This window comes from Pungitius pungitius, chromosome 12 (genome assembly GCF_949316345.1).
Source record: "Pungitius pungitius chromosome 12, fPunPun2.1, whole genome shotgun sequence".
Classification (NCBI taxonomy): Eukaryota; Metazoa; Chordata; class Actinopteri; order Perciformes; family Gasterosteidae; genus Pungitius; species Pungitius pungitius.
Genome location: NC_084911.1, coordinates 8,471,007 through 8,495,269, shown reverse-complemented (window position 1 = coordinate 8,495,269; position 24,263 = coordinate 8,471,007). Strand labels below are relative to the sequence as shown.

At 47.0% G+C, this 24,263-nt stretch overlaps 2 protein-coding genes across 3 annotated transcripts in view; one reads left to right on the top strand and one right to left on the bottom strand.

The window, feature by feature from the left end:
• Positions 1 to 24,263, bottom strand: part of LOC119219948 (mitochondrial import inner membrane translocase subunit tim16-like) — an 84,651-nt gene that overhangs the window by 20,247 nt on the left and 40,141 nt on the right. The gene's annotated exons all lie outside the window — the stretch shown is intronic.
• On the top strand, positions 4,156 to 23,438 carry vasnb (vasorin b). Its single transcript, XM_037475474.2, has 3 exons — positions 4,156 to 4,641; positions 10,052 to 10,113; positions 19,644 to 23,438. Exon 3 carries the CDS (start codon positions 19,672 to 19,674, stop codon positions 21,724 to 21,726), a length of 2,055 nt encoding a protein of 684 aa, XP_037331371.1. The 5' UTR covers positions 4,156 to 4,641; positions 10,052 to 10,113; positions 19,644 to 19,671; the 3' UTR covers positions 21,727 to 23,438.

The following is a 24,263-nucleotide window of genomic DNA, read 5'->3' as shown; positions in this document are numbered from 1 at the left end:
GGCAAAATGATGCTTTTGGGGGGCACCCCTCTGCCCTCTTCCCCTTATAACTACACTTCAGCCCCTTTTGCGACTTTAGCTCTGATTAACCAAAGAATAACTACAGATTGTAAAACCAGCTAACACGTGTTTTAATAGTGTCATACAGGAAAGGTTCCTCAACCGATGGCAGATTGATGACAGAGCCGATTGATTTATAAGTCTGACAAGAGAGGACAGGCTGGAAGAGTCAACATTTCCTGTCTATCTTATCGGGTGCATTATATCATGAGATTTTGTGTTTGTTCTTACACAAACAGTGACAACTTCTGCTTTAAGTACACTCATTATTCCCCTTTCTATTGACCATGTTCCTCTGCCACGTCCTGGTTCCCATGGCGGCGGCGGCTAATTAACCACGGATGTTCAGAGCTTCTCCCTCTCCCTTTCTCCCAGGTTTTTGCCTTTTGCGTGGCGCTCCTTCCCACGGATGTTTTTTTTTTTTTTTGTTCTCCCCTACCTACCGGATGCCGAGGCGCCGTGGGAAGAAAGGCGGGGCGCCGGGTCTCTCACGGCGGGCCACACATACTGCCGTCAGAGCGCGTTTGCGTGTGACGGGAAGACACGTCGTCGTAGCTGGCGGAGGGGCACGCCATGCATCTGCACAGATGCCAATACATATGCAGATATCCTAAACACTAACAAAGGGCACGCTCACTCTGCCACCTCGGGCCCCCCTGAAGCATTAAAGAGAGGCGGGGGGCGGGGGGGGGAGATCATTCCCAGGCTTTCCCAATGGGAACCGCTCTCCTCGTCTTTGTGCTCACTAATTGTGGTGAAAATGACAAAACAGGACTAACTCTGGAACACGTGAGCAATGTCAAAGGGACAGCCCCACTACGCAACTTAAATGCAATCATTATCTACAGCCACCAAAAGAAGGACTACCAAACATAAAAGCTCAGTTGAACCCAGGCCAACGATCACTTTGCGTCCCACCTCGGCGACTTGTGTGCTTCGATGCATTAGGCTTCGTCTCTGAGGAAACGTGATAAATATGTATTTGCATTGTTTGGCAACTAAATTCTCTGCACACGTTAAATCAATTTGGGAAGTGTGAGTGAGAAGTGATTTTCCTAATCTCTTCCTTATTCACAATGACGTTTTCCACAGCTTCTCCTCCTTGTTAGCCTCCTTTTCAAAAAGTACCACGACACACATGCTCATGTTCCCGGAGGACTAGTTCAGGGGTCAAGGGCACGGCGTATTCACTGTAGGTACTAACGATATACTGAACGCATAGTTGTGTATAGGGCCACATGATTAGGGACATAAAAATTCAAGAGAGAAAAGTAGGAAATTAACTAATATAATATCTAAATTAAATTAAAATGCTAAAATCACAGCAAAAAAAGAAAGCCCATTTGACTCACTTAAATAAGATAAAAAGTATAATTGGTGATAAACGAATATGAAAAGCTGCTTTGTTCACAATGACTTTTTTTTAGTACACCACCACTTAAAAATGTAATAAAAAGCAAACAAAACTGCACGAAAGCCAACCGACACAAGGACAAAGACGGTTTATTCTGTTAGAGTCAGTTAAGCCTTTCTGAGGGGCTCTTTGTGCTCTGTGTGGACTAGAAGCTTCAAACCAAATCCATCAATCACAAATACAAATACTTCTATTTTTGCGGGCGGTTGAAATATGATCCGTGCTTTTCTGTCATTTTTACTGGGCACTACTTCTGCATCTGAGTCTTTGACTTCTTTTTTTTTTTTCACAACAAATCCCGTGTCAGACATGATCCACAGCGACACATCCAAGAGCCACAAAGGTGACCGTGAAATAGAGTTGAGCAACAGTGTAAAAGTAACCACAAGCCCTGGGAGAAGGGAAAATGACGTCATGAAGTCAGAAAGCAGTCAAAAGCAAAAGGCCCACTAGGGTGGGGGACGCGAAAGTGATGAAAGTCTGCTGGGTGAGGAAACACTTATTACTTTGTGCACACACATAACACATTTGCACATGAGTGAATGCGGTAAAACGCAAAGGGCAGTGTGGGAAATGCATTATTATTCAAAGTGAAATCTAACCCTGACACAAAAGAAGAAAGGCCAGATGTAACCAACATGATGCCGCGTGGTGCCCCGAGCCTTTTAAACCGTTAGAGCGCGCTGCGGTCGGCTCGGCAGTGAACCAGCGCTTTACTGGTTCCCCCCGGGCAGCGTTACAGAGCCGGCTGGTTGGCGGCCTCGCCGCGGAGAGCAGTAGCCCAGCGTGCTGACGGCACATGCAGCAACGGCGTTAGCGCCACCGGGCCGGGATTTGCACCACCGGCCCGAGCGACAGTCCTGGGATCGATCCAAACATGTGCAACTGATGACACAGACTTTCCTGTCGTGGTGATTTTGCTGCGGAACAAAGTGTTGGACGTCACACATGACGAGTAACGGGGTAAAAAGGGACAAGGTTTTGGTACCACACCAATAAGAGGAATGACTCTTTGTGCAGCGTTGAATATGTGTTTAACTGATCTGGTGGTTATTATGAATCATATATGCTGCTTGGAATAAACTGATTGGCTCAAAGAAATAATTTAATTTTCAAATGAATTCTGAGTTGAAATGTGGAAACATTCTCGGGGTTGAGGTGGAGTTTAAAATTACAGTACACAGAAAGCATTGTGGGTTTGAATCTCATAAATATCCTCAAGCTGTTTTAAAACAGAACAAACGATCCAAAAATTCAAAATCCACAGTGATTGAAGTATGGGGAGGGCTTTGTAATTTAAACAATTACAGCAGGGTGTAATAATCAGAAATAATATAATGAACTCATTTAGTGAGTAAAAGGGAAACTCATCAGACAAGCTCAGGCTTTTGGTTGTTATCCATGCAAACGTATTAAAAAAAAACTAAAAGAAATGATTATGGTGTCGAGTTCAACTTTGATGGAAACAAGTATTGAAGCAAATACTATTCAGTTAAATTTCCACAATTCAATTCAATATGCATGTTGGCATTGCAACATTGTATTTAACACGTACTTATCTATTTATTTATTCTAATGTGACAATCAGTTGTGGCAGGATTTACATCATACAGAGTCATTTTGAGAATTTTTTTCTCTCCGGTTTGGCTGTAGAATTCGAGTAATAAACAATTTCTTGCAAAACCCCCCAAATACCCAGTTTTGAAGGCGAGTCCTTGAGTACCGGAGCTGTGGAGACGCTGGTCCTCCTCACCATCCGAACAACTGAGACCAACGACTCACCCTCAGTTTTACCTGGGGGACCTTGGCTCACGTGTTGTTGTCCGGGCCCCGAGGTTTATTTGATAAAGAGGGCTCAGGAATGGCTCTGTGAGCCACTGTGATTAAGTTGGGTAAAATTTACTCCCTTCTTTATTCCTCCTGAACACGTAAAACTAAGTTGTGGCTGCGACCGAGGAGCCACATCTGGACCCTGCGGGACGTGCGTGAAATCATTTCTCTATTCCTGCAATTTACTCTAATGCCTTGCAGATGGGCGAGTGTGTGTGTGAGTGTGTGTGTGTGTGTGTCCCTTACGTGTAATAACTTCAACAGTAGGAGCAGAGGGAGATGGATAAAGGCACGCGACTTTTGAGGAGACTGCTACCAAAAAGTAAACTGCCCAAAATACAAGCATGGCTCAACAAGTGGAAGTCAACCCTGTTTTTAATAATTTTTTAAGAATATCTTGTCTTCCACCCGTAACTGTACACAAGAGGCCCCGGGTTTCTGGCTAATTCGGTGACATGTGGCTAAAAGTACACGTCGGAGGTGGAGCGGTTTACTGTGAGCTATCACCTTACTGCACCTTGTTGGGACAGGCTGACGTTGAAATGGGCTGCCAGCTGCCGACCGGTAGCGCGGTCACAGGCCCTTAGAAAACATATTCAACAGCTTCCTATGAGGCGAACATGCGAACTAATGTACGGCATATACACTGCGGAGGCCACGGGCAGTGCCTCACATCTCAGTGGATGGATAAGTTGTGTCAGAGGATGATGGATATTAGCTTATTTCCCCATCACTTTTATCATATTATATATTTTATAATATTTTTTCTTACCATAAATGTCTATCTTGCATTCTAAAAATTTAAATTTCTAAAAAGCAAAGCCAGTTAATAGGTGGCGTGGATAAACATTTCTGGAGAGAACAAAAAATGAAACCAGTCACCGATGCCTCCCGCGTAAAACAGGTCGCGCAGGTCGGCGTTGTGATACAACCAACTGAAACGGAGGCAAGAGGAATGTCCGTCCCTTGCACTCTTGACACGCCGCAAGGTGAGCTGCTCGCTGATCTCCGGTCTGTGCGCGCGGTCGGTGCCGCTCGCCCCGCCCCCTTCCCTCCCCTCCAAACTCTCCTCGGCTCACCGATAAAGCGCTTTCTCTCCGGGCTCCAGGGAGGTAGCCCTTGAGAGCATTCCTGGACGTGGAGGTCGGTGCAGTCTCCGGGGGGTTTGATGAACACCGTTCGTTGCGAGTTCAATGCGCCCACAGAAACTTTTTGTTATTCTTGGTTTTTTTTTGAGAGTGCGCGCACACGGGAAAGTAGACTAGTTCGGTCTTGGACGTTACGTCGGTAAGCTGCTCCGCTTGGATAAAGACACACCGCGCTTCGCAACCTTACGGGTAAGAAGTTCCCTTCTTTGACTGATACAATAAAGATGGACTTTTAGTAGGTTGGATCCCAGAGACTTACAACTGGCCCGAGGCGTGCGTAAAGACGCATCAACGGGCTTATGTGGATGAGTGTATTTAGGTAGGGGTAAGATAGATTAAAAAACACAAAAACATCTCAATAAACTGCAACAACAGTGTAAACTGTTTGTCGAGTGTTTGTACTCATTTTTAATATACGCTGATGTTCATTCAAATTGTGTTTGTGTGCGACAACTCCCTTCACATTACCTCAGAGACTCACCGGGTGTCTCTTCTGCTCAACAGTTAATTCACATAATTCACATAATCCGGGTAAAATGAAAATAAATGTTTATATACATATTGTTATTCGTTGTAAGGAGTTAAATTAACCGCTCCACGCGGGATCAACTGATGCAGGAAAAAAAAGTGTATTTGGGAAGGCGAGCGCGTGCGAGGAGCAGAAGTCGCGACCGGGGCGGCAGCGAGGCGCGCCGGTGTGGGACCGCAGGACGCCGTGCAGCGTGCAGGGGCCGAGCCGAGTGTCTAGACCGCACCGAGCCTCGTCCACCGCACGGGGGGGGGGGGGGGGGGGGGGGGGGGGAGCTGCTTTTGGACTCACTCTTGAGGGGGGGGCGGTCCCGTAAAGGAAAGTTTAATAGGCCAGTTGAGGGTGATTTCAATACGCGACGGGGTCCGGATGGTTGTTGCGCTCACACGCGCGTAATTGGTGCCATCAAATAGATGCATAAAGCGCTGGTATTGTTACCTAGGGATTGATTTGTAGCTGAACTCGGTGCTGCGGCTCGTCAAAACCCCAGAAATGAGAGATCCGTCACTTTTCCTTCGGCATTGTGTGCAGCAGAGCAACGAGCGATGAGGTCAAATTCCTGAAAGATTAAATCTCAGAGTGACCTGCCACTCCGCTCAATAAACCAACATGCAAAGAAGTGGCATGACACAACACGTTCAAAGCAATCCACGTTCCAAAAAAGTGCAGCCAAAATCAACAGCGAGTGTATCTCTTTTCGACAGATGATATCATCTCGTCTTTCCAAAAAGGATGCCAATGTATTCTGTGATTCCACGAGCGGGGCCTTTAAACATGGACCCATCTCTTCTTAGTTTGCAATGCACTACGGAAAGGGTTTGTACTCTGTACCACCAAAACATGATTAAGTTCACCGAGTTATCACTGCATATTATTAATTATAAAACTTGTACACACACAGCCTTAGTCTGAGAAGCTGCGTTCATGCAAGCGCAGTCGTCTGACTACAAACCCTGCAGCTCTAAGTCAGATTACCACCTTTCACACACAACCCCCCCCCCCCCCCCCCCCATAAACAGGCATGAAAAACTGCCTAATCTTTCCTCGGGGGCAAAACAGGCGGCATAAACTTCTCCAAAAGCCCCGCTGTTAACCGCTGCGCCGCTCGTTTCCTCACAGGCTGTCGTTATCCTGTAGGAAAAGCTACTGTGTCATTGACAGCATGTAATAGTGGTAATTGGTTCATATTAGGCAACCAGACACGGCAGAGCGGCCACGGGAGGCCAATTATCCGTCACTAATGTGGAGAACTCTCAGGCAACTATACGATGCACGGACCGTAACAGTTATGGCCCAGGGAAGCGGTTCGTATTCACCGGACCGTTGTGTTGGTGCAATCACTTGTTGACTGTGAAGCCGAGGGGGGATGCGTGATGTCGCCACACGAGGAGGGATGAAGTGGGGAGGAATCGAGGAGTTAGGGTACAGTTTCCCTGTGGTTTAAAAAACAAAACAAAAAAATCGAAGTGGCAGTTTTTATCAAAACGTTAGTTGCACAACACTTTGGCAATAGAGTGTGCCATTGTGCGTGCTGGTGCCTGCATTAAGTCAGATGCATTAGCACACCGGGTGGATAATCCCCACACGGGACATTTCATGCGCTTAAATGACAGCCTGTGGACGAGAAGCATGACTAAGATGTCGCAGCCCTTTGTCCTAAAGCACAATTTAAGCAATTAGGCACCGCTGTGCCAACGCTGTGACCGTGGTGTTGAAACAACCGCTCCTCCTTGTGTCAGTCTGTACTTTGTTATTTGATTTTGGGTTTTTTTTTGTTGTTGTATTTTTTACAAAATCAAGTCTGCCATTTCATTATCTGTGCCAAAGAGCTTTGGTGAAAAGAGCACCGATGTCTAAATCTTCTCCTGACGAAGAATGGCGGTGGTTTTTCACCCGGCACGCCTGTAAATCTCCACACTGAGCGTTGCCCCCGCCCCCCCCCCCCCCTCCATCCCCAAAATGCCCCGAGAGCAGAGGCCTTTCCTCTGGTCGCCGGGGCTCCGCTTTAAGCCAACTGCAGGGGCCGCGGCCCGGAGCATCTTACCCTGCGCGTCAGAGGGGATTAGAGGGTTAAAAGTCAGGTGCCGAGGCGAAGGAGGCCTCGGGCAGGGTGGAGGGGAGGGATACGGCGGAGGTGGAGGTGGAGCGGGGACCAGAGTGGGTCCATCACGCAGCAGGCGGAGAGAGGGAATGAGACGGAGCAGAAGGTCTGGACGTGTGGGTGTGTGTTTGTTTTTCCTCAAGGCCATGTGAAAGCGAGGGCTCGTCACACAATTAGCAAGGGGTTCCGCGGGGAGGAAATCTGGAGGTTACTCCGTCAGAATTAAAGGCTTTGCCGTTCCCCTCGCCCTCGTCAGGTGCTGTTCGGTAAGGCGAGGGCGCGCGCGGGGGGGGGTGTCTTACATTAAAAAAAAAACAGCTTCAAGGGCCTCAGCCTCACACATCAATGCTGACTGAGCAGCCTGTCAGGCTAAATTGAAGAAGAGCCTACCGACGCGTCCCAATGATGCGTTCAGAGGAACCACTTCAAAACCATGCTTAAAAATATACACACGCACACACAAAGGGATCTGAGGGCATTGGAGTGCCACAGCTCGAGTAAAAAAAAAACAAAAAAAACTGCTGTCCTCAGTGTCCACAGATAAAGACGGAGAGGGTTTGCTGTTTGACTAGAAGCAGAGAAGGAGAGAGGGAGGGAATGTGCTCATCCCAGAAAGACGCCACAAAGTGCCGCGTTTCAGTGGGACCACAAAAGAAAGAAACAGCTCTTAATCCAAGGTTATGATTACCTCTGGCCAGCACTGCAATTGGGGAATGAGCCTTGAATCAGATGTCGCTGTGCAAGAGCAAAACAACAACACACACGCACACACACACACACACACACACGCGCGCGCGCACACCTACACACTACACAACCAGCAGTGGAAAAGACAGTTTGTGAGGAGGGTCAAATATTTAACCGCCGATGACTAACACAAATGCTTTGCTGGAGATCGTTTAAAACGAGTCAGTGTAAGCATCTACTCGCCCTCAGGTCTCACACACACACACACACACACACACACACACACACACACACGCTCTCATGTAGGCCCATCGCACATACATGCTCGGAGACGCTTTCTCGCGTTACATCGGCCCGCGTTGGGAGTTCACCGGTCCCACTTTTTGCTGTCTATTTCCGTCGAGGACACGAATAGTGTCGCGATTCGCTGCCGTCCGCGCCTCGAAGCGAGCGAGGGGCGTCCGCAGAGAGAGAGAAAGAGAGAGAGAGAGAGAGACGAGATCGTTGTGTTTACATCCGATCGGGGGTTTGGGGCCTGATGTTTTGAGCAGTTTTGAATGGTGCAGCTACAAATACGGCTCTGCTGCGATTCGGCTTCGGAGAGCAAGGGAGTGATAGGGGAGCAAAAGAGAGGAGGAGAAGGGTGAAGGGATATTTATGTTCAACAGATGAACACAGAGGCAGAAAGAAAATTATATAGTGAAGAGACGTAAATAGCTCCTTCAAAAGAGAATACAAACGAAGGCGAAAAAACAATAATGGCAAAGTACTGGCAGGTTAAAAGACACCAGCGATGATTTAGCATTCCGCGGCTTCTTACAAATTAAAGAGCGAATGCCTCATGAAAAGACGCGAAGAAGGGCGGCCTACCGACAAAAAGTGCTGCAGTCATTTACGATTTGCATCTATTTTGAGTGCCGGGTTGCACCCTGCGAGCTAAATATTTACAGTGCAGCCGAGGGGTCGTCTGAGAGGGAGACACAGTGACCTCAGGAAAACGGGGTCAGCGCACCACAGTCCCCAAACAGCAGTTCCTCACAGAAGACTGGGAGTAACCCCCCCCCCCCCCACCCCCCCCTTTCCCTCCCCCTCCGCAATGCTCCCAACCGTGACCGAGCATGCGCTGCGTTCACAGATTAGTCAAAGGCGTTCAAACAAACACACACAAATGCACTCCCTTGGACAAATAAACACACGGAAGCGGAGCGCGGCCGGAGGCCCTCTGAGCGGCGCGCCGACTCCGAGGCGGCGGCGGGCGCACAGGGGTGTTTGTTGCGCTCCGGGCGCTACACAATCAGGTGTAACGCGTGGTTTGTCGTGTTTGACTCAGAGCTTAGGTATACCAGGAATGGCATGACAACACTTGTTAGTGGAAACATACTGGAAGAGTGAGTCTGGACTGGGTCAATACTCCGTCTGGTGTGTAGGAACCCGAGAGAGATCATGTGCATCTCAGCGTGTTATTTCAGAAAGTTTAGACTACTGCATGGACATTTTAAAAGTGTGACATTCCAAGAAGCGGGAGAGCTGCTTTTCGGCAGAAATGTCTCCCACTAATGAAACTTCCATCAATTGGTCACGCTGTCTTTCCCAAAACCAACACGCAAGGATGGTCCAATAACCGCGCTCAAAAATAACGTTCGGTGGTTAAAACTGTCCTCGTTCAAAGCAACCAGCAAATGGGCGCACGCACAAACCACAATAAAAAGCTAATTGATAGACACGCGAGCCGTGTGTGCCCCGCCCGATGACATGACATACAACACAGAGACACTTCACTGAAACACTTCTAAAAGATAAACAAAATCTAAATAAGGATATCAAAGAAGTAAAAACTTTACACTTGCTTTGAAATCAGTCATTTCATGAACACCTCATTCAGCAACAGCTTAAGACAATAGGACTCTATTAAAACACAGCAGAGGACTCAATAGAAGCAGTCTTATGTTTTCTTAAGTCAACACACACACACACACACACACACACACGCACGCACACACACTCTCGGCCTGACGTGCTGATACCGCAGCACGAGGAGCTGACAGAGTGGAGAGCGGTCGGCCTGCATTCTTTCTCTCTCCCGCTCTGTCGTTCTCTGGTGCTGCCACACTCAGCTGGAATCCAACCAATTAGCAGGCAAAAAACATCCTGTTTGGCTCGTGAACAACACTTGACAGGGGGTGGGAGGGGGGGGGGGGGGGGGCTGGATTCCAAGTAAGTCGGGAAAAAAAGAAAGAAAAGAAATGTATGGCTAACAGGTACGACTGTTGTGTTGTGTCCAGGGAAGGAAGTACTGAAAACACAAAGAGTGGAGCGAGAGGACAAGAGGAAGATTCTTCACTGGGTGAGTGAATGAAACAATAGGTTTAAGGTAACATTGTGAATAAGACGCGGCCGTGTACCATGATGCAAAAACTTTTCATTTAAAAAAAAAAAAAAAGCACGACAGAACAATAGACCCCTGCCATAATGATTCACTCCTTTGAATATCTGCATCTATAAACGCACATCACTCGCTGCAAGCGGCCCTTATTGTGTTAACTGCAACACCCTGCTTCCTCAATGGGGTCCTTTCACACGACTCTGGGCCTCTTCACAAGACTGGCAGGAGAACAAGAGCAGCTCTCCACACACACACACACACACACACACGCACACACATGACATTTAATAGATACGGCGAGCCTGTGTATGGTTACGGACAGAGAGTGAAGGAAAGAGAGAGAGACAGAGAGAGAAGGGCGGGGGGAAGAAGTGTGGAGTTCACCTCGCTGCAGCTCTGGAGTTACCGCAGGTGGGGTGAAAGAGTTCAGGCGCCTGTTATTTTCCTTTCTACTTTGCAAACTCCTCGCCTCCTCGCCTCAATCCCGCCTCATTCCCGTGTTGTGCTAGTCGTCAATGAGCTATGACAGGAACTTGTGTGTGTGTGTGTGCGTGTGTGTGTGTGTGTGTGCTCGTAAAGACCCTCTGGACGCACACGGCTACTCTCGCTAATTGCCTCACAGCTCCTGGACGTCTCACTGAGCGGCCTCGTCGGGGGGGACCGCTAAAGGGAGCAGTCAAGGTGCCCGGTTCTCATTCTGAGGTTGAGGAATTTGCGGCCGATAGTTCTCCTGGGGCTGAAAATGATTTGCAATACGGGCAAAAATAAACAGTTTAGGTCCTAATCCTTTGTCGAGTTTCGACACCAAAGCCAGTACGAGTGAATTACAGCCGGCGCCACGTGTGTTTTCACCGTGTGGGCCGAGTCCACGTCGCAGCCACACCTGATGCGTGTATATTTACATTGCAGTGCAGTCCGCGTGCGCGTGGCGCCGAAGCGCCTTAAGCGCTCTGTGTTCTCCCGCTCATGAGACCTGTGTTTGCGGTGTGTTTTAAACTCGATGAGCTAAAGCATAAACTCCTCCCTCTCAGTCCGTACCTCATCAGCGCGTTGACACCACTGTTAGCGTGTGTAATTGTCCGGTTAATATTGCCAATATTGTCGATCTAAAGGCAAACACGGAAGAGCAAACAAGGGTGCTCCTCCACGAAATGCACATACTCAAACACACACACACAAACAAGCATAGGAGAGAGCTTGTGTGAGTCACACACACACACACAGGTAACGCATTGTTCTGTGTGTTACAGGTCAGCTCAGGAATCTACTGTATTCCCTTAATTACGTGTCCGAACGGATGTGAAAGCTAACAAGCGGCTCTTTATGCAAACAAATTGGCAGTCGCTGTTACAATAACAAAGCATCAGTCACCCCCCCCCCCTCTCTTTCTGTGTGTGTGTGTGTGTGTGTGTGGGGGGCAGCCTGACAGGTCGTCTCAGGTTCTCGGTTTATGGGTGCGAAAGACTCACCCAAAGGGCACAGACTTGCAGACACAAATTCTGTTTACCGGAGGCTTAAATCTCCCTCATAAAACCACAGAGAGCCCTTCTTTTACAAGTGGTTTGCATATTTATCCTGTTTACTAGCGATCTCAGGTACATTAACTACTTTTGTTCGAGAACCCCGCTGCTGTGGTTTTTTGTTTTCTTTTTCCATTCAAATCGGTTTCTTTCCATCACCTCAGACATTCATGGATTTAAATTAATGGAAATTAAATTAAGTGGAAATGGAAATCTACTTAAATGTTAAAAAATGCTTGAGTTGTAAACACAAGAGCCCTATCATTTTCTTGTGATTTTACGACGAGGTAGCGCAGTATTTTAAAATCAAACAGATCTTGGGCTACATCCATAAGCACATTATGCTGCTAACATTAGGGAATAAGACCAACATCTTATTAATTCAGATGACGAGGTCCTCCGTGCGCGTTGAGAGGTAGATTTGAGCCTTGAGGGGAAGAGGCTACAGAGGGCTCCTTCATTTAATAGCTCAGAGTTAGACAATCCTCTCCCTTCTTCTCTCGCACCTTGTCTGAGCAGGAAATGAGGAATCTCCTGGTAGTGAGCACCTGCTGCAGGCAATTGGGGAGTTGAGGATCACCGTTGATAGACTGATGTTGACGGATGTCCTTACACTCACTAGAATAGTAGCGCTTACTAGTTTATCAGTGGTGTCCGCATGCCAATGTGAATAGCTACGGATTAAGTATTAAACCTTGGGGCGCTCTCACTTATCTGTGAAATTCTATGACAACATCATCGAGGGGCATCCGATGTTTGACTTAAGCTCACAGCGGAAGTTGAGAGTTAAATTTGATCTCGTTGAGGAATAAATAATCCATCTCCAGCTATGGAAAAGACACAATTGGACGAATCAGATGTGTGGCTAAGTAGCTGCTCCTACCTGCTAATGCCGCTTAGAAAAATCACCCTGTGCTAGCAATCGTGTCATAAACAAGTCTTTGTAAAGGAGGTAGGGGCAGGCAGGAGTATCGGAGGCTGTGTGTGTGTGTGTGTGTGTGTGGGGGGGGGGGGGGTGGACCAACACAGGTGGCAGTTTCTCAATGAATTCCTTTGCAACATCCTTATCAGTGCCAGGGATCCAAATTTCAAGTTGATCTTGTGTGTGTGCGTGTAGCCTGTTTTTATGTGGAGGAAAAAGGTGAGGGTGTAAAATTAGGGGCCTGAAAAACAGGTCGTGCTGCACAGTGCCAAGCGATAATTAAAGGTTGTTGGAAATAAGTCAATGAAGATGTAAGATGTAGATATGAAGTTCGTCCATCACGCTTTCTTCAGATTGACAAAGGGGGACTTGGCTGAATGTAGTAGCACATTTTCTGTGGGGCCTTAATAAAACTACAGATGTGTGTGCCTTGACATCCACAAGGGAGGACCACCCTATTCCAATGCGTTAGTATCTATGCTGGACTGCATTTTAGAGTAAACAAGCCGCCTGTATGCCTGTCAGCACGAGCGCTCCACGATATTCCTGTTTACCAGCCTTGAGCTCTCGCCACGTCTACAGCCTCGTGAACACTTCAGATAGCTCCGGAGGCCTGCAGGGCTGTTGATCAGATTCCAATCATGCCCTTTCCAGCTACATGAACAAACTTGATACGGTGCAAAGAGTTGAGCAGAGGAGCAAAGCGAAGACAAGGGGACAAGGCGAAGAAGGCTTAAGAATTGTGCAATGCATTCAACAAGAGTGGCAGATTTTAGCTCTGCGAGTGAGTGTGTGCACGTTCGCCGTCAGCATCAGATCGGTCGTGGCCTATTCAACTAGTGAGATGCGTAACTAGAGTATGCGGAAAGAGGCAGGTTGATGGATCACGTGTGCGAGTGTGACATTGTTTGTCTAACATGAACAGTCAGCCTGCCTGCAGGACGTGTGCCTGACTCCCCGTACGCTCTCTGATCTAACACAGCTCCATTCCGTACCCGGGTGTACCAAAAACTACAAAGACAAAAACACCACCAACATCCAGCGTGCTCCATGCCACTGATCTTCTGCACAGTAAAATGTATGCTGTCGAAAGACGTCCTGACAATGAGGGAAAGACTCTTTTCTTTGTTCAGTGACATCAAAAGCCAGGTGACAAAAATAACAGTGCATTCATGTTGCAACCTGAATGAAATGCCAAAGCTGGGGAGTGAGCGCGTCGCTCCGGGCTCGTGGCTGAGTGATGAAACTGGTCCATCCGGCCGCTTCTGACAGACAGCACAAACACGGGCCGTTGCCGTGCGCGGATTTTTAGAAAGACCAGTTTGCGAACAACAGGGCGTCTAGAGTCAGTGATCCAGACGCCACCCCAGCGCCTGGATTCTATCATGCACACAAGACGTAGGCCCAAGACCGGGCCTGGGGAGAGTCCAGCCTTGTGACACCAGGATGTCGTATTTACCGTGTCCTGGCGATGGTGCCCTCTTGGACTCATCAGACTGTAACTACTTCGGCGGTGTGGTTTGCTGCTGTGTCTGGGAGAGGAGTGGACACAAACCCGAGAAAAAGAGCCAGACCGAGAGAGACAGAGATAGGAGGGGGGGGGGGGGGGGGGGGGGGGGGCTGCTGTTGTTGTTTGCGACTGATTCAAACCAGGTCAAGAAGGAGTGGGGCCATGCTGCACAAAGACGACATAAAAGAGCGACGTAAGCGACGGAAAAACACGGGCGGTGAAATAAAGTAGACATGAAGGCCCGTGCTCCGACGTCCTTTTGTGTCCGTGTAACGTGAGAGTCCAGTGGTGAAGATCTCCGACGCGCGCGTTGTGCCTGTAACCTCTGTCCCCCGAGGGGCCACAGGGCAGGGCGCAGTGATAAGAGAAGCGTGTCAGTGTTGAGACGCTCCTCGGTGGGCCAAACAAGAGGAGGCTGTGTGTAGACCGAGAGAGAGAGAGAGAGAGAGTCCTCTGCTTCGATGTCTGTATGGAAATAAAACAAGACGACAAAAACTGCTCCGGAGGTGGAAGCGTGCTGCCGGCTGTGGTCGGAGGTCTGAGGAACGTTGTGTCTTCTACTCAGACACGCTCCAGAGGTTTTGGGTTTCATGTAGCCCCGGAGGAGCTAAGAAAGCACCTGTTGTAGAGACGAGCACCACGAGCTCCAGGTGTACGCACGTGTAACCGGAGCCGTGTGTGTGTGTGTGAGCTTTGCTTGTGTGGCAAATTGTCAATGTATCAGTCCACTTAATTTCCTTTCACACCACTAGAAAGCATAGCAATGATATTGTGGCTTCAAGACGATCATCTCTAGTGACTAAGTTCTCCACTCTCCGCTAATCTCCTGTTGTTCTGATCACAAATTCAAGGCTCTTTGCTATGCCGAAGCTCTCAGCCGCATCTTGGTTCAATGGGACAAATAACAAAAGAAAATAGCCATCAGCTTTTGCGGAACAAGATTTATTTTTGTGTGACTTTTGTGTGATAAATCTACATGCTATGCTGCCAAAATCCTGTAGCACCCCAGAGGCACCAAACTGGGAAAACCCCCAAAAATGGAAAACACAGACAAGATCAGGCCGTCACCTTCCTTTGTGATCACACATACTCTGCATGCCTGTGTTCAGGTACAACAACAGAGTGACATTAGCACATACCTTTAGCACATTCACAGCATTACAGGCATCGCAACGGACAACTGACATCAGACGCTGACGGCTCTGTGCATCACCCTCTCTGTTCTGCGCTGCTTCTTAAGCAACTTTTATATCCTCGTCTATCCTTGCCAAAACTCTTGTTTCAGGGAACCAGCTCTCTCTTTGACCCCTTTGCCACGTTGACGGATAAGCCCCCACTGGACCGTTGATAACGGGGTCCGGCTTTGGCAAGGACGTTGCTGACAGTAGATAGGGATTAGGACATGTAGGTAGTGTGTGTTAGGAAGAATGGGCCTTTGTCTTCTCATCAGGTCGGGGGTGGAATTGGGGCAACCGTAGAGAGAGAGGAAATTGGGATTTGGGGTACATTTCAGTCGTAGCGTTACAGTTGAAGACTGTAGATCGTACTCTAATGCACACACCGCTAGTATTGCTCCTTTCCCAAAGAGAGAAGGGGGCTCACACGCACCAGTTTTCTTCCCCCTCTTGTAACCTTCATTGCCCCTCAGTGTAGGCCTTCAGCTCTGAAGATAAGGGCTCTTGACGCTTGGCCTACCGGGATTTCATTGCTGAAGCCCACTTCAGCCTCCAAAACCTGCTTTTGTCGCCTCCGTTTCCCCGCTTCTCTTTTTCTACTCACCTTCAAAAGAAGGGAAAAGGCTTTTCTTCCTTTGCCCCTTCTTATTGCCTCTTTCGTTTTTTTTCTTTTCAAGGGGCTGTATTTCACTCAGGGTTGCGCAAAGAGGTTCCCATGCTTCTTTCTTTATTTTCTCCTTACCCGTACTGCCCACAGGGGGATTCCACGTACTCATCAGCCAACACGTTTTATGTGTTAAGAAAGCAAATATGCAGTAAGAAGAAATGTTGGTTAACAGAGCTAGTCGCGAAGATGTTTGAACACCCAGTCACAATCCGCGCAATCATTTATCCACTCCGGCGTCTGTTTATAAACCCCCAAAGACTCCCGGTTAATCTCTGAATGCCAAGCCAGTGAAACAGACAGGCCGACTGTTTCAAACTCAGCTGCTGCTGGTCTCAGGAATGTCTCCACCAACACGCAGGGGAGCAAAAAGGAAATTACAACTCAAGAAAGGAGGAGGAGGAAGGTAAGAAGGGAGAGGGTGCATTCCTCCATATGTAGGATGACCAGCGAGGCTCGCTCTCTTTCTCTCTCTCTCTTTCTCTCCCCCCCTCCCTCCTCCACCTGCACACTAAAGCCACAGAGCCAGGAGTCGCACAGCGCGACGGCACACTGTAGATGCAAACCGTAGTGACGCCACTATTGTGCGCTTATCTCACCCTCTGATAAGACCGGCACAAGTCACTCCTAAGCAGAAAGAGAGAAAACAGGAGACTCTGACCTTTATCTGTGATCTGGAACCCCTCCCCATCCACGGTCAGGACAGTTTCTCCTCCACTGGGTTATCACATGTGCTGGGCCCACTCAAATAAACAATATGCCCCGGGGAGCCACGTTAAAATCCCCCCGTGGGGTTTCTAAGAAAAATACTCGGGTTTTATCTTGCTCTACACTCATGGCCGCCTTGATGTTGTTGAATGGTCTGGCACCGAACCCTCTTGGCCGTGTCTGGCCCGGATATAACGTATCAAAGTTAAGTTTCTCAATCTCCGGAAGGAATGAGATTCGATTATTTTGGACAACTTCAGTCCCATATGATACTTCTCTGGGACAAACAGCAAAGTGCTCTCGTGTTTGTTCTGAACGGACAGCCATTAACATAAAGTATGGGAAGACCCTCTTACACTTCAAACTTTTCATCTCCTGTTTATCTTCACAAATCCTTTTGTTTTCCCTGGTTGTGTACACACGCAGCATGGTGGCCACATTCTCTATTGTCATCATTTCTTAGCTCTGAGACCTGCCTGTTTCTACGGGACAAAATGAAAAGGTTTTGGCTCCTTCTTGAAGGGATAAGGTTCTACCTTTAACCACTTGTTGCTGGGTTCTTCCTAAAGAGTGATGGTTCCACTAAGAACCCGTTTTGAGTCAAAGAAGCCTTTTTTTTTTTAAGTAAAGCTCGCAGCCCCAAGAAATTGTGATTATGGACTATGGTGGTTTGGTTTTTTTTTTTTTTCCATCACATCAAACATTTCTATTTGAAATGAATTGAAATACAAACGAGTGGGCGAGTTTTTATTGTGCTTAAAAAGTAGAAAGGACAACTCTGAGGGCGTTTTCCGTTGAGCCTTTCATAAGAGGTTCTGGGTAAAACCTCACAAATGGTTTTAGCTTTCAGCGTTTGTTTGCTTTATAACAAGCTCCATTAGGAACAAAAAAGCCTTCTCTTGGGGTGACAAGCCAATCCCCCCCCCCCCCCCATATGTCTCTCGAAAGTACCTTTATTGAGTGGAAGACCACAATATGTTCCTACCTTGGACTCCTCCACAGCTGACGAGGCAAAGATTCTTCTTTGTGTCAGTGAATATCTCCACTTAACTGGATATATAACTGCAACCCTTTAACCGTTACCCTTCTGCTGTACACGACATCAGACTTCATCCAGAAACTGGGTCGTGTTATTGATGCCCGGCTGCACAGAATAACATTTCTGCCCCGTCCAAAAGAGTTGTCTAAATTATAAGGGTGTTGGCATAATACCGTGTTGGCAGTGGGCTTTAGGGGAATGCTATGGTTGCTTTTAGTTAGGAGAAGGAAAAATAAGACATCAGGGAATATTTCCACGGAGGCAGCAATTTCAAGGAGGAACCAAAAGAAAAGTTTGCCAAAAGAGAGAGAAAACAAATGCCATTGCTGTGGTGTGATGAGGCAGTGATTCTTTGTAAAAGCAAAATGTCTCATATCTCGACAGAGAAAAAAAAAGTTGAAAAAGGATCAATTATTTAAATTTGATGAATACATATACACACGCAAACGGTAATTAAGAAAAAGAACACAGCGTTTAAAAAGTGAAATGCTTGAAACTATTTCTGTCATTTCTTGAGTAATGGGGCACAACCTGTAGGTAAAGCAGTGCGAGAACAGAATGTGCAAACCTGTAAGTCACACATACTTGGCTTTTCATTCAGGTATTTGCGCGGTGAAGAAGTCGACTGCACCATTCAAGGACCTGGAATAGTCAACCAACACAGGGGCATCATAAATGTTGAAAGTTTTTAGAACTTTTCACTCAATCGATTATCTTAGTATGAGCTAATCTAAAGTAATAGCAGGGCACAAAGGGAATATTGGGTGTATTTGGGAGCCTCTGGTTTTAGGATTATGGACAAAGAACTGCTTTCCAAAAGAAGAGAAATGGGTAACAGAATGAGAAGTTGCTTCTTCCCCCGAAGGCCATCTCACTCGATAGCAGAAGATGAAAAACTGCCTTGTAGACTCCTGTCGGCAACTAGTACTTTCTTTATCTCCTCTCATTCCTCTGTCCTTCATCGGCTCCCTCTCTTTCAAATTCTGAGCTGTTGACGCTCCACCGGGCTTTGTTTTAGGACGCTTTGGCTCAAGTAAAATGGGCCTAAATCACAGTATTATCTGTCTCCTGATTACCTACAGAACTCCTTGCAGCTTCTGGATATTTCCTCCAGAATCACAGAAACTTCTCCAGCAAGCGGCAGCACTGGCCGTCGGTTTACACAAAACATAAAAAACGTGATTTTCATATAGCGTCTACGGTCAGATAATCAGGAAGCGTCTCTGCAAGTTTGTAATACAACAAAGTAAATCCTCCACAGATGCGTGGCATGGTGCTGCATGGCAAACATATGGCCCAAAAAAAGTTGACATTGCATGGTTATTTGAAACTGTAGGGAAAAAAGCAGTGGCGGCTTATGAATATACATTTTAACACATATGCGTTTACATGTGGCTGTGGTGCACACAAGCATAGCAATCTGTAAGACCATTAGAAACCATGGCTTTGGCATGCCACAATACAATCTATGACACAAAATATTCCAGGAAGAATGTGGCACTCCTTTAGCCAGAAAAGCGTGGCAAGAAGCCACTTTGTCAACTTTTCCCCAGAGCAGAAAACTCCCTCTGAAGCCTGAGGTCACGGCTACAGCCCTATTGTTTGAGAGACCTTGTGACAAACGACTGACTGAACTGAACTATGCATAGTTAAACCTTTAGCAATCTTACTACTTGGAATACATAAAAAAAGACAAGACAGTAAATCAATAGCTGACTTATGATGGTTTAGAAACTACAGTATATGATATAGGAGGAAAATGTATATATTTTGAGGTCAATTCAACATTATCCTGCATCTTGCATCCTGCAGCAACAGCTCCCAAACTCAAACGTGACCCTTGCAATATTATGCAATATTATTTGTCCTGTTTACAATATGTCAGTATTTAATATTTATTTCTCTGGATAATTATGTAGGCAACTGACAGTTTTTTATATTTCCTTGTTACAGGAGAACAGAGAGAGGAAGAGTCTGCACCATGAAGGTCTTTCTCACTCCACTGATGCCTTTTCTGCTCTTCCTCATCCTTCCTGATGGCACCTGGTCCAGTGAGTGCCCAGAGGACTGCTCCTGTACCCCGCCAGGCTCCATCTTCTGTTACCAGAGACGCTCCTCTACTATTCCAAAGGGAGTAGACCCATCCACAGAAAGTCTGTATCTCTTTGCCAATGGCATCGAGGGCTTGACAATTGAGGACTTTGAAGGCCTGGAAAACCTGGAGATGCTGGACCTCAGTCAAAACAAATTGACTGAACTTACTGATAGGGTATTTGAACCTTTGACCTCTTTGAGAAATCTTGACTTGTCTTCCAACCAGATAACCCACATTTCAGAGGACTGCTTCCAGGGTATGGAACTGCTTGAACGCCTTTATTTGTCCAGTAATCATATTGAGACCATCCATCCTACCGCCTTTAATGGCTTGGAGCACCTGCTGGAACTCAAACTGCAGGGCAACCAGCTGACATCCCTGCCAGCGCTCTCAATGCCACGACTACTGCTGCTGGACCTTCGTTTTAATGTCTTACCCACCTTGGGTCCTTCAGATCTCCAGACCCCAAACCTCGAGTCACTCAAATTGGGTGGCGTGGGGCTCCTCAGCCTGAATAAGGAGCTCATACGTAGTCTAAAGAACCTCCACGAACTGGACATCTCAGTCAACCAACTCAAGTCCTTCCCCTCAGCGCTAAAGGAGACCCAGGGTCTGATTCACCTCAGCGTTGCTGGGAACCCGATGGGCCCTCTTAAGGTTCAGGACCTGCAGAACCTTGGAGAGCTGCAGGAGTTGGACATTAGCAGCCTCAGTTTGCAGGGCCTTCCTGAAGAGTTCCCCCAGCTCCTACCCCACCTCAGAAAGCTCACACTTGCAGAGAACCCCTTTAACTGCCTCTGCACCTTAGCATGGTTCCCAAGATGGCTAAAAGCCCAGAGCATCACGCTGGAGAGAACAGAGGAGACACGCTGTCATTTTCCACCTATCAATGCTGGAAAGGTATTGGAAAGACTTGAGCACAGGGATTTTGGCTGTCCTACTACTACTACAGTCACCACTAGTACTGTCAAAACCACCACAACCGCGCCTGTTCCTGTCACTACCTTATTGGTTATTACTAGAGACATTCCAAACCTCAGGATCGGAAACAACCTGCCAGACAAAGAGGACTCTCCCTTACCCCCTGCCCCTGCATCCCCCAGTAGCAGCAGTATGGACCCAGGCGAGGAGCAGCATTTCTGTCCCCCTCATACCTGTCTGAATGGGGCTACATGTCGTTTGGACCAGCATGGTCAGGTAGAATGTACCTGTCCCGAGGGCACCTCTGGTATGTACTGTGAGGTCCAAAACCATGACCTGCCTTCACCGCCTGAAGCTGAGGTCCCCATGGCAACTGTCAGTGTAGATGCACCAGACATCAGCTCACATCAAGCAACCACAACTTCAGTCCTGGTGGACCTCCACCGCTACATTGAAATGCGGCCTTACATCCGTGGGATCCGCCTAACCTACCGCAACCTCTCTGGACCGGACCGTAGGCCGATTCAACTAAACCTACCACCCAAGTTTCCAGAGTATATCCTCAGGGGTCTGCAGCCCAACTCCACTTACAGGGTGTGCGCCAGTCCACTCGGAGGCCCTAGTGGCAAGGACAGCGTCTGCACTGAAGCCCACACGGTTGCTGAAAGCGGCAGCAAACGCAGTCAACAGATTGACGACCAGAGGCTGACAACGACGCTGGTGCCGGCAATTGCCATCTTGCTGCTGCTGTTACTGATAGCAATGGCAGTGGGAGTGGTATGCTATCTTCGCAGGAAAAGGGCCAATGGGCAACTGGACCTAGAAGGCGAGCCCTCCCAGCTCGAGTCGGATGGTGTGAAGGCTGGTTTGGACAACGGGGCGCTGCCTCAGAAACAGCACCAGCTCACGATCCCTGAACCCGCTGTTCAGAATGGCAATCTGGAGTATGAGGTGTTGTTACTACAGGATCACTGTACATCAAATAACAATATGACTTCACACAAGCCCTCCTACTTTTGACAGCTGGCTTCTACTAATCAGACCTAAAAAGGAGGATTTTCAAGTCTTCAGCTCTGTTTTCAATACAGAAGGCGCCAAATGCAGTTGTGAAAGTGGAGGTCACCAAACGAGAAACTGGACATCTATTGAACTCAATGCCCTCTTGTTGTCTTAAAGTAGACTTTAAACAAGTTCAAAAACATTGGTTTGGACTTTCCTCACAGTGCTGGAATGGTGGTCAGTGGTCAGCTCCCATGCTGTGGTGCTGGGACTTAAAGGACATGGGGACCTTCAGAGAAGTGTGTGCACTGAAATGGGGTTGTACTTCCATTTTCCCATCACGACAGTCCAACTGAACTAAACTATATCAGCAATTGCTTTTGCTGCATGTTGTAACTGCTCGGTACCACCCCAAAGGGATCCGTGCTTGCTGTGAATGACCTTTAAGACACCAAATGAAGTTATGCAGAGAAAATAACTGATGTTTGTATTCTTTATTTGGCTTCAAAACGCTTTCTGTTTTTGTACATTTTTTTTATACCAGTGTCTTTGTTATTTTGTATTATTGTGCAACATTATGACCTTTTATAGACCCCCCCCCCCCCCGAACCCACATACACACTCGCACACACTTCTTGTGACTAACAGACAAAACAGCAGATTAAAATCTTTGAAGATTAAACCTCGTTTTGTTCCAGCAAAGTCAATCAAAGGGCTTTAACCCCAGAATGTCAGACAGTCTAAGTACATGTGAGTCCGAGTCAAGACAAAATCCCCCTTCTTGATTCTGAAGCGCTCAGTCTGCTTTGCCACCACAAAGGGAGAAGGTAAGCTGGATTACAAAGAAACAGAGGGAAGCATTTTAATTAACCCCTTGTGTTTCAGTGCTGCACTGAATTCCATACCGTTTTTTTGTTTACCCTAATTACACTATGGACTCAAATGACTATACAGCAAAATAACTTTAGGTACTTTATTTATTATTTATATTTTCTGTAAGGGAAATACGGTTTTATCCCTTAAACCACAGTTCATGTACAACGACAAGCAAAGCAAACAATGGTTTTGTATTACGTTTCCCTTGATTAAAAAGTATTTTTCCTTCCTTCCTTTCTGCGCTTTGCTCACTTACAACTAACAGGATGCTGTGTAGAGGACAGTTAACACATGCAAAGTGGGAGACCTTCAGGAAGGCTAACAATCTGACATAGTGTTGAGATCCAAATCTGGCAATGTAGAGCAAAATAAGGACTCAGAGTAACCATTTGTGCGTGTGTGTGCGTGCGTGCGCGTGTGTGTAGATCAACTTCAGTGATAATGCAAGTACGTGTTCTGTCTTGTACAAAGACCTGCAGACATCAAGTTACTATCAGTTACCCTCTCTATCTTCCCGCATGTCAAGGAGTACTTTAGGCCCCAGACAACTCTTCCTAATAGGCAAACACACCAAAGACCATCTGTGAAAAGTTACTTACCTACAGTATTCTCAGTGTGCAGTTAACCCTTCCCTGCTGATAATATGTTATTATAACTCACCCACACAAACACATGCAACTGGAATAATTGTTTGTCAAAGAGAATACATTGGATGTAACCCAAATTATTTTCAATGTGATTGCTAATTTTTCCCTGTTTACTTTGGGAAGCTCTGTCATTATAATTTTGTTTTTAAGTTTGTGAACTTATCCGTAAAAGCTGAAAGAGTGATATTATCATTAAATGAGTATCCAAAAACAAAATGGGTTGAGTTGTCTTTTTCTTTTTGTAGTTTCCACCTTTTGCCTGTAAAGAGGGAGGATTAGATTGACAGGCAACCGGGGGAGGGGGGTGGGGTTATGTTTGCCATTAACTTGCCTTTCCTTTTAAGCCATCACTCAACGTTGAGAGGGGGAGAGATCACAGGAGGGGGGAGTCCAAGAAAAAGGGAGAGACAGGAACAAAGGTTCTTGTGGAGGTGTAATTATGCTGGGTATCAGCCAAACATAAGACACAAGTTTGTGTGCGTCCGTGTGTACACGCGCTTGTGTATTTGTTGTTGAGCTGAATGCTAATGTTGGCACCCTAGCGTGCTCACAGTGACAAAGCTGACATGCTGATGATGTAAAACGGGTACCATGTTTACACAGGCAATGGCAGTGAGACTTGCTCTGCCGTTCTGCCTAATGGAGACCAAGGGGTTGTAAAAATAAGTTTAGGACGAAATGACTGCAGTTCTCACGTAATTGTATTACCAACTAAACTGACAGTTTAGTTGTCCGGTAGGGGAGTAGTCCTTGTTTTAACCAGCACTCTCGTGTTACTTCTGAACGCCAAAACCCAATATGGCAATGGACAAAAGAAGCTGCTAGCAAGTATGAATATTGTTAAAATATGAATTCAAAAGGTGATTTGATAAATAATTACTATGGTCTATAAAAGTATTTTATTCTCTGTGCTACATTCAACAGTCCACCGCCATCCCAAATGTGTTTTTTTTACAAGGTTGTTTAACATGTTTTCAATGGACAATAAGTCCGGGAAAAACCCACACCAGCAATGAGCTGGAGGCAAAATGGAAA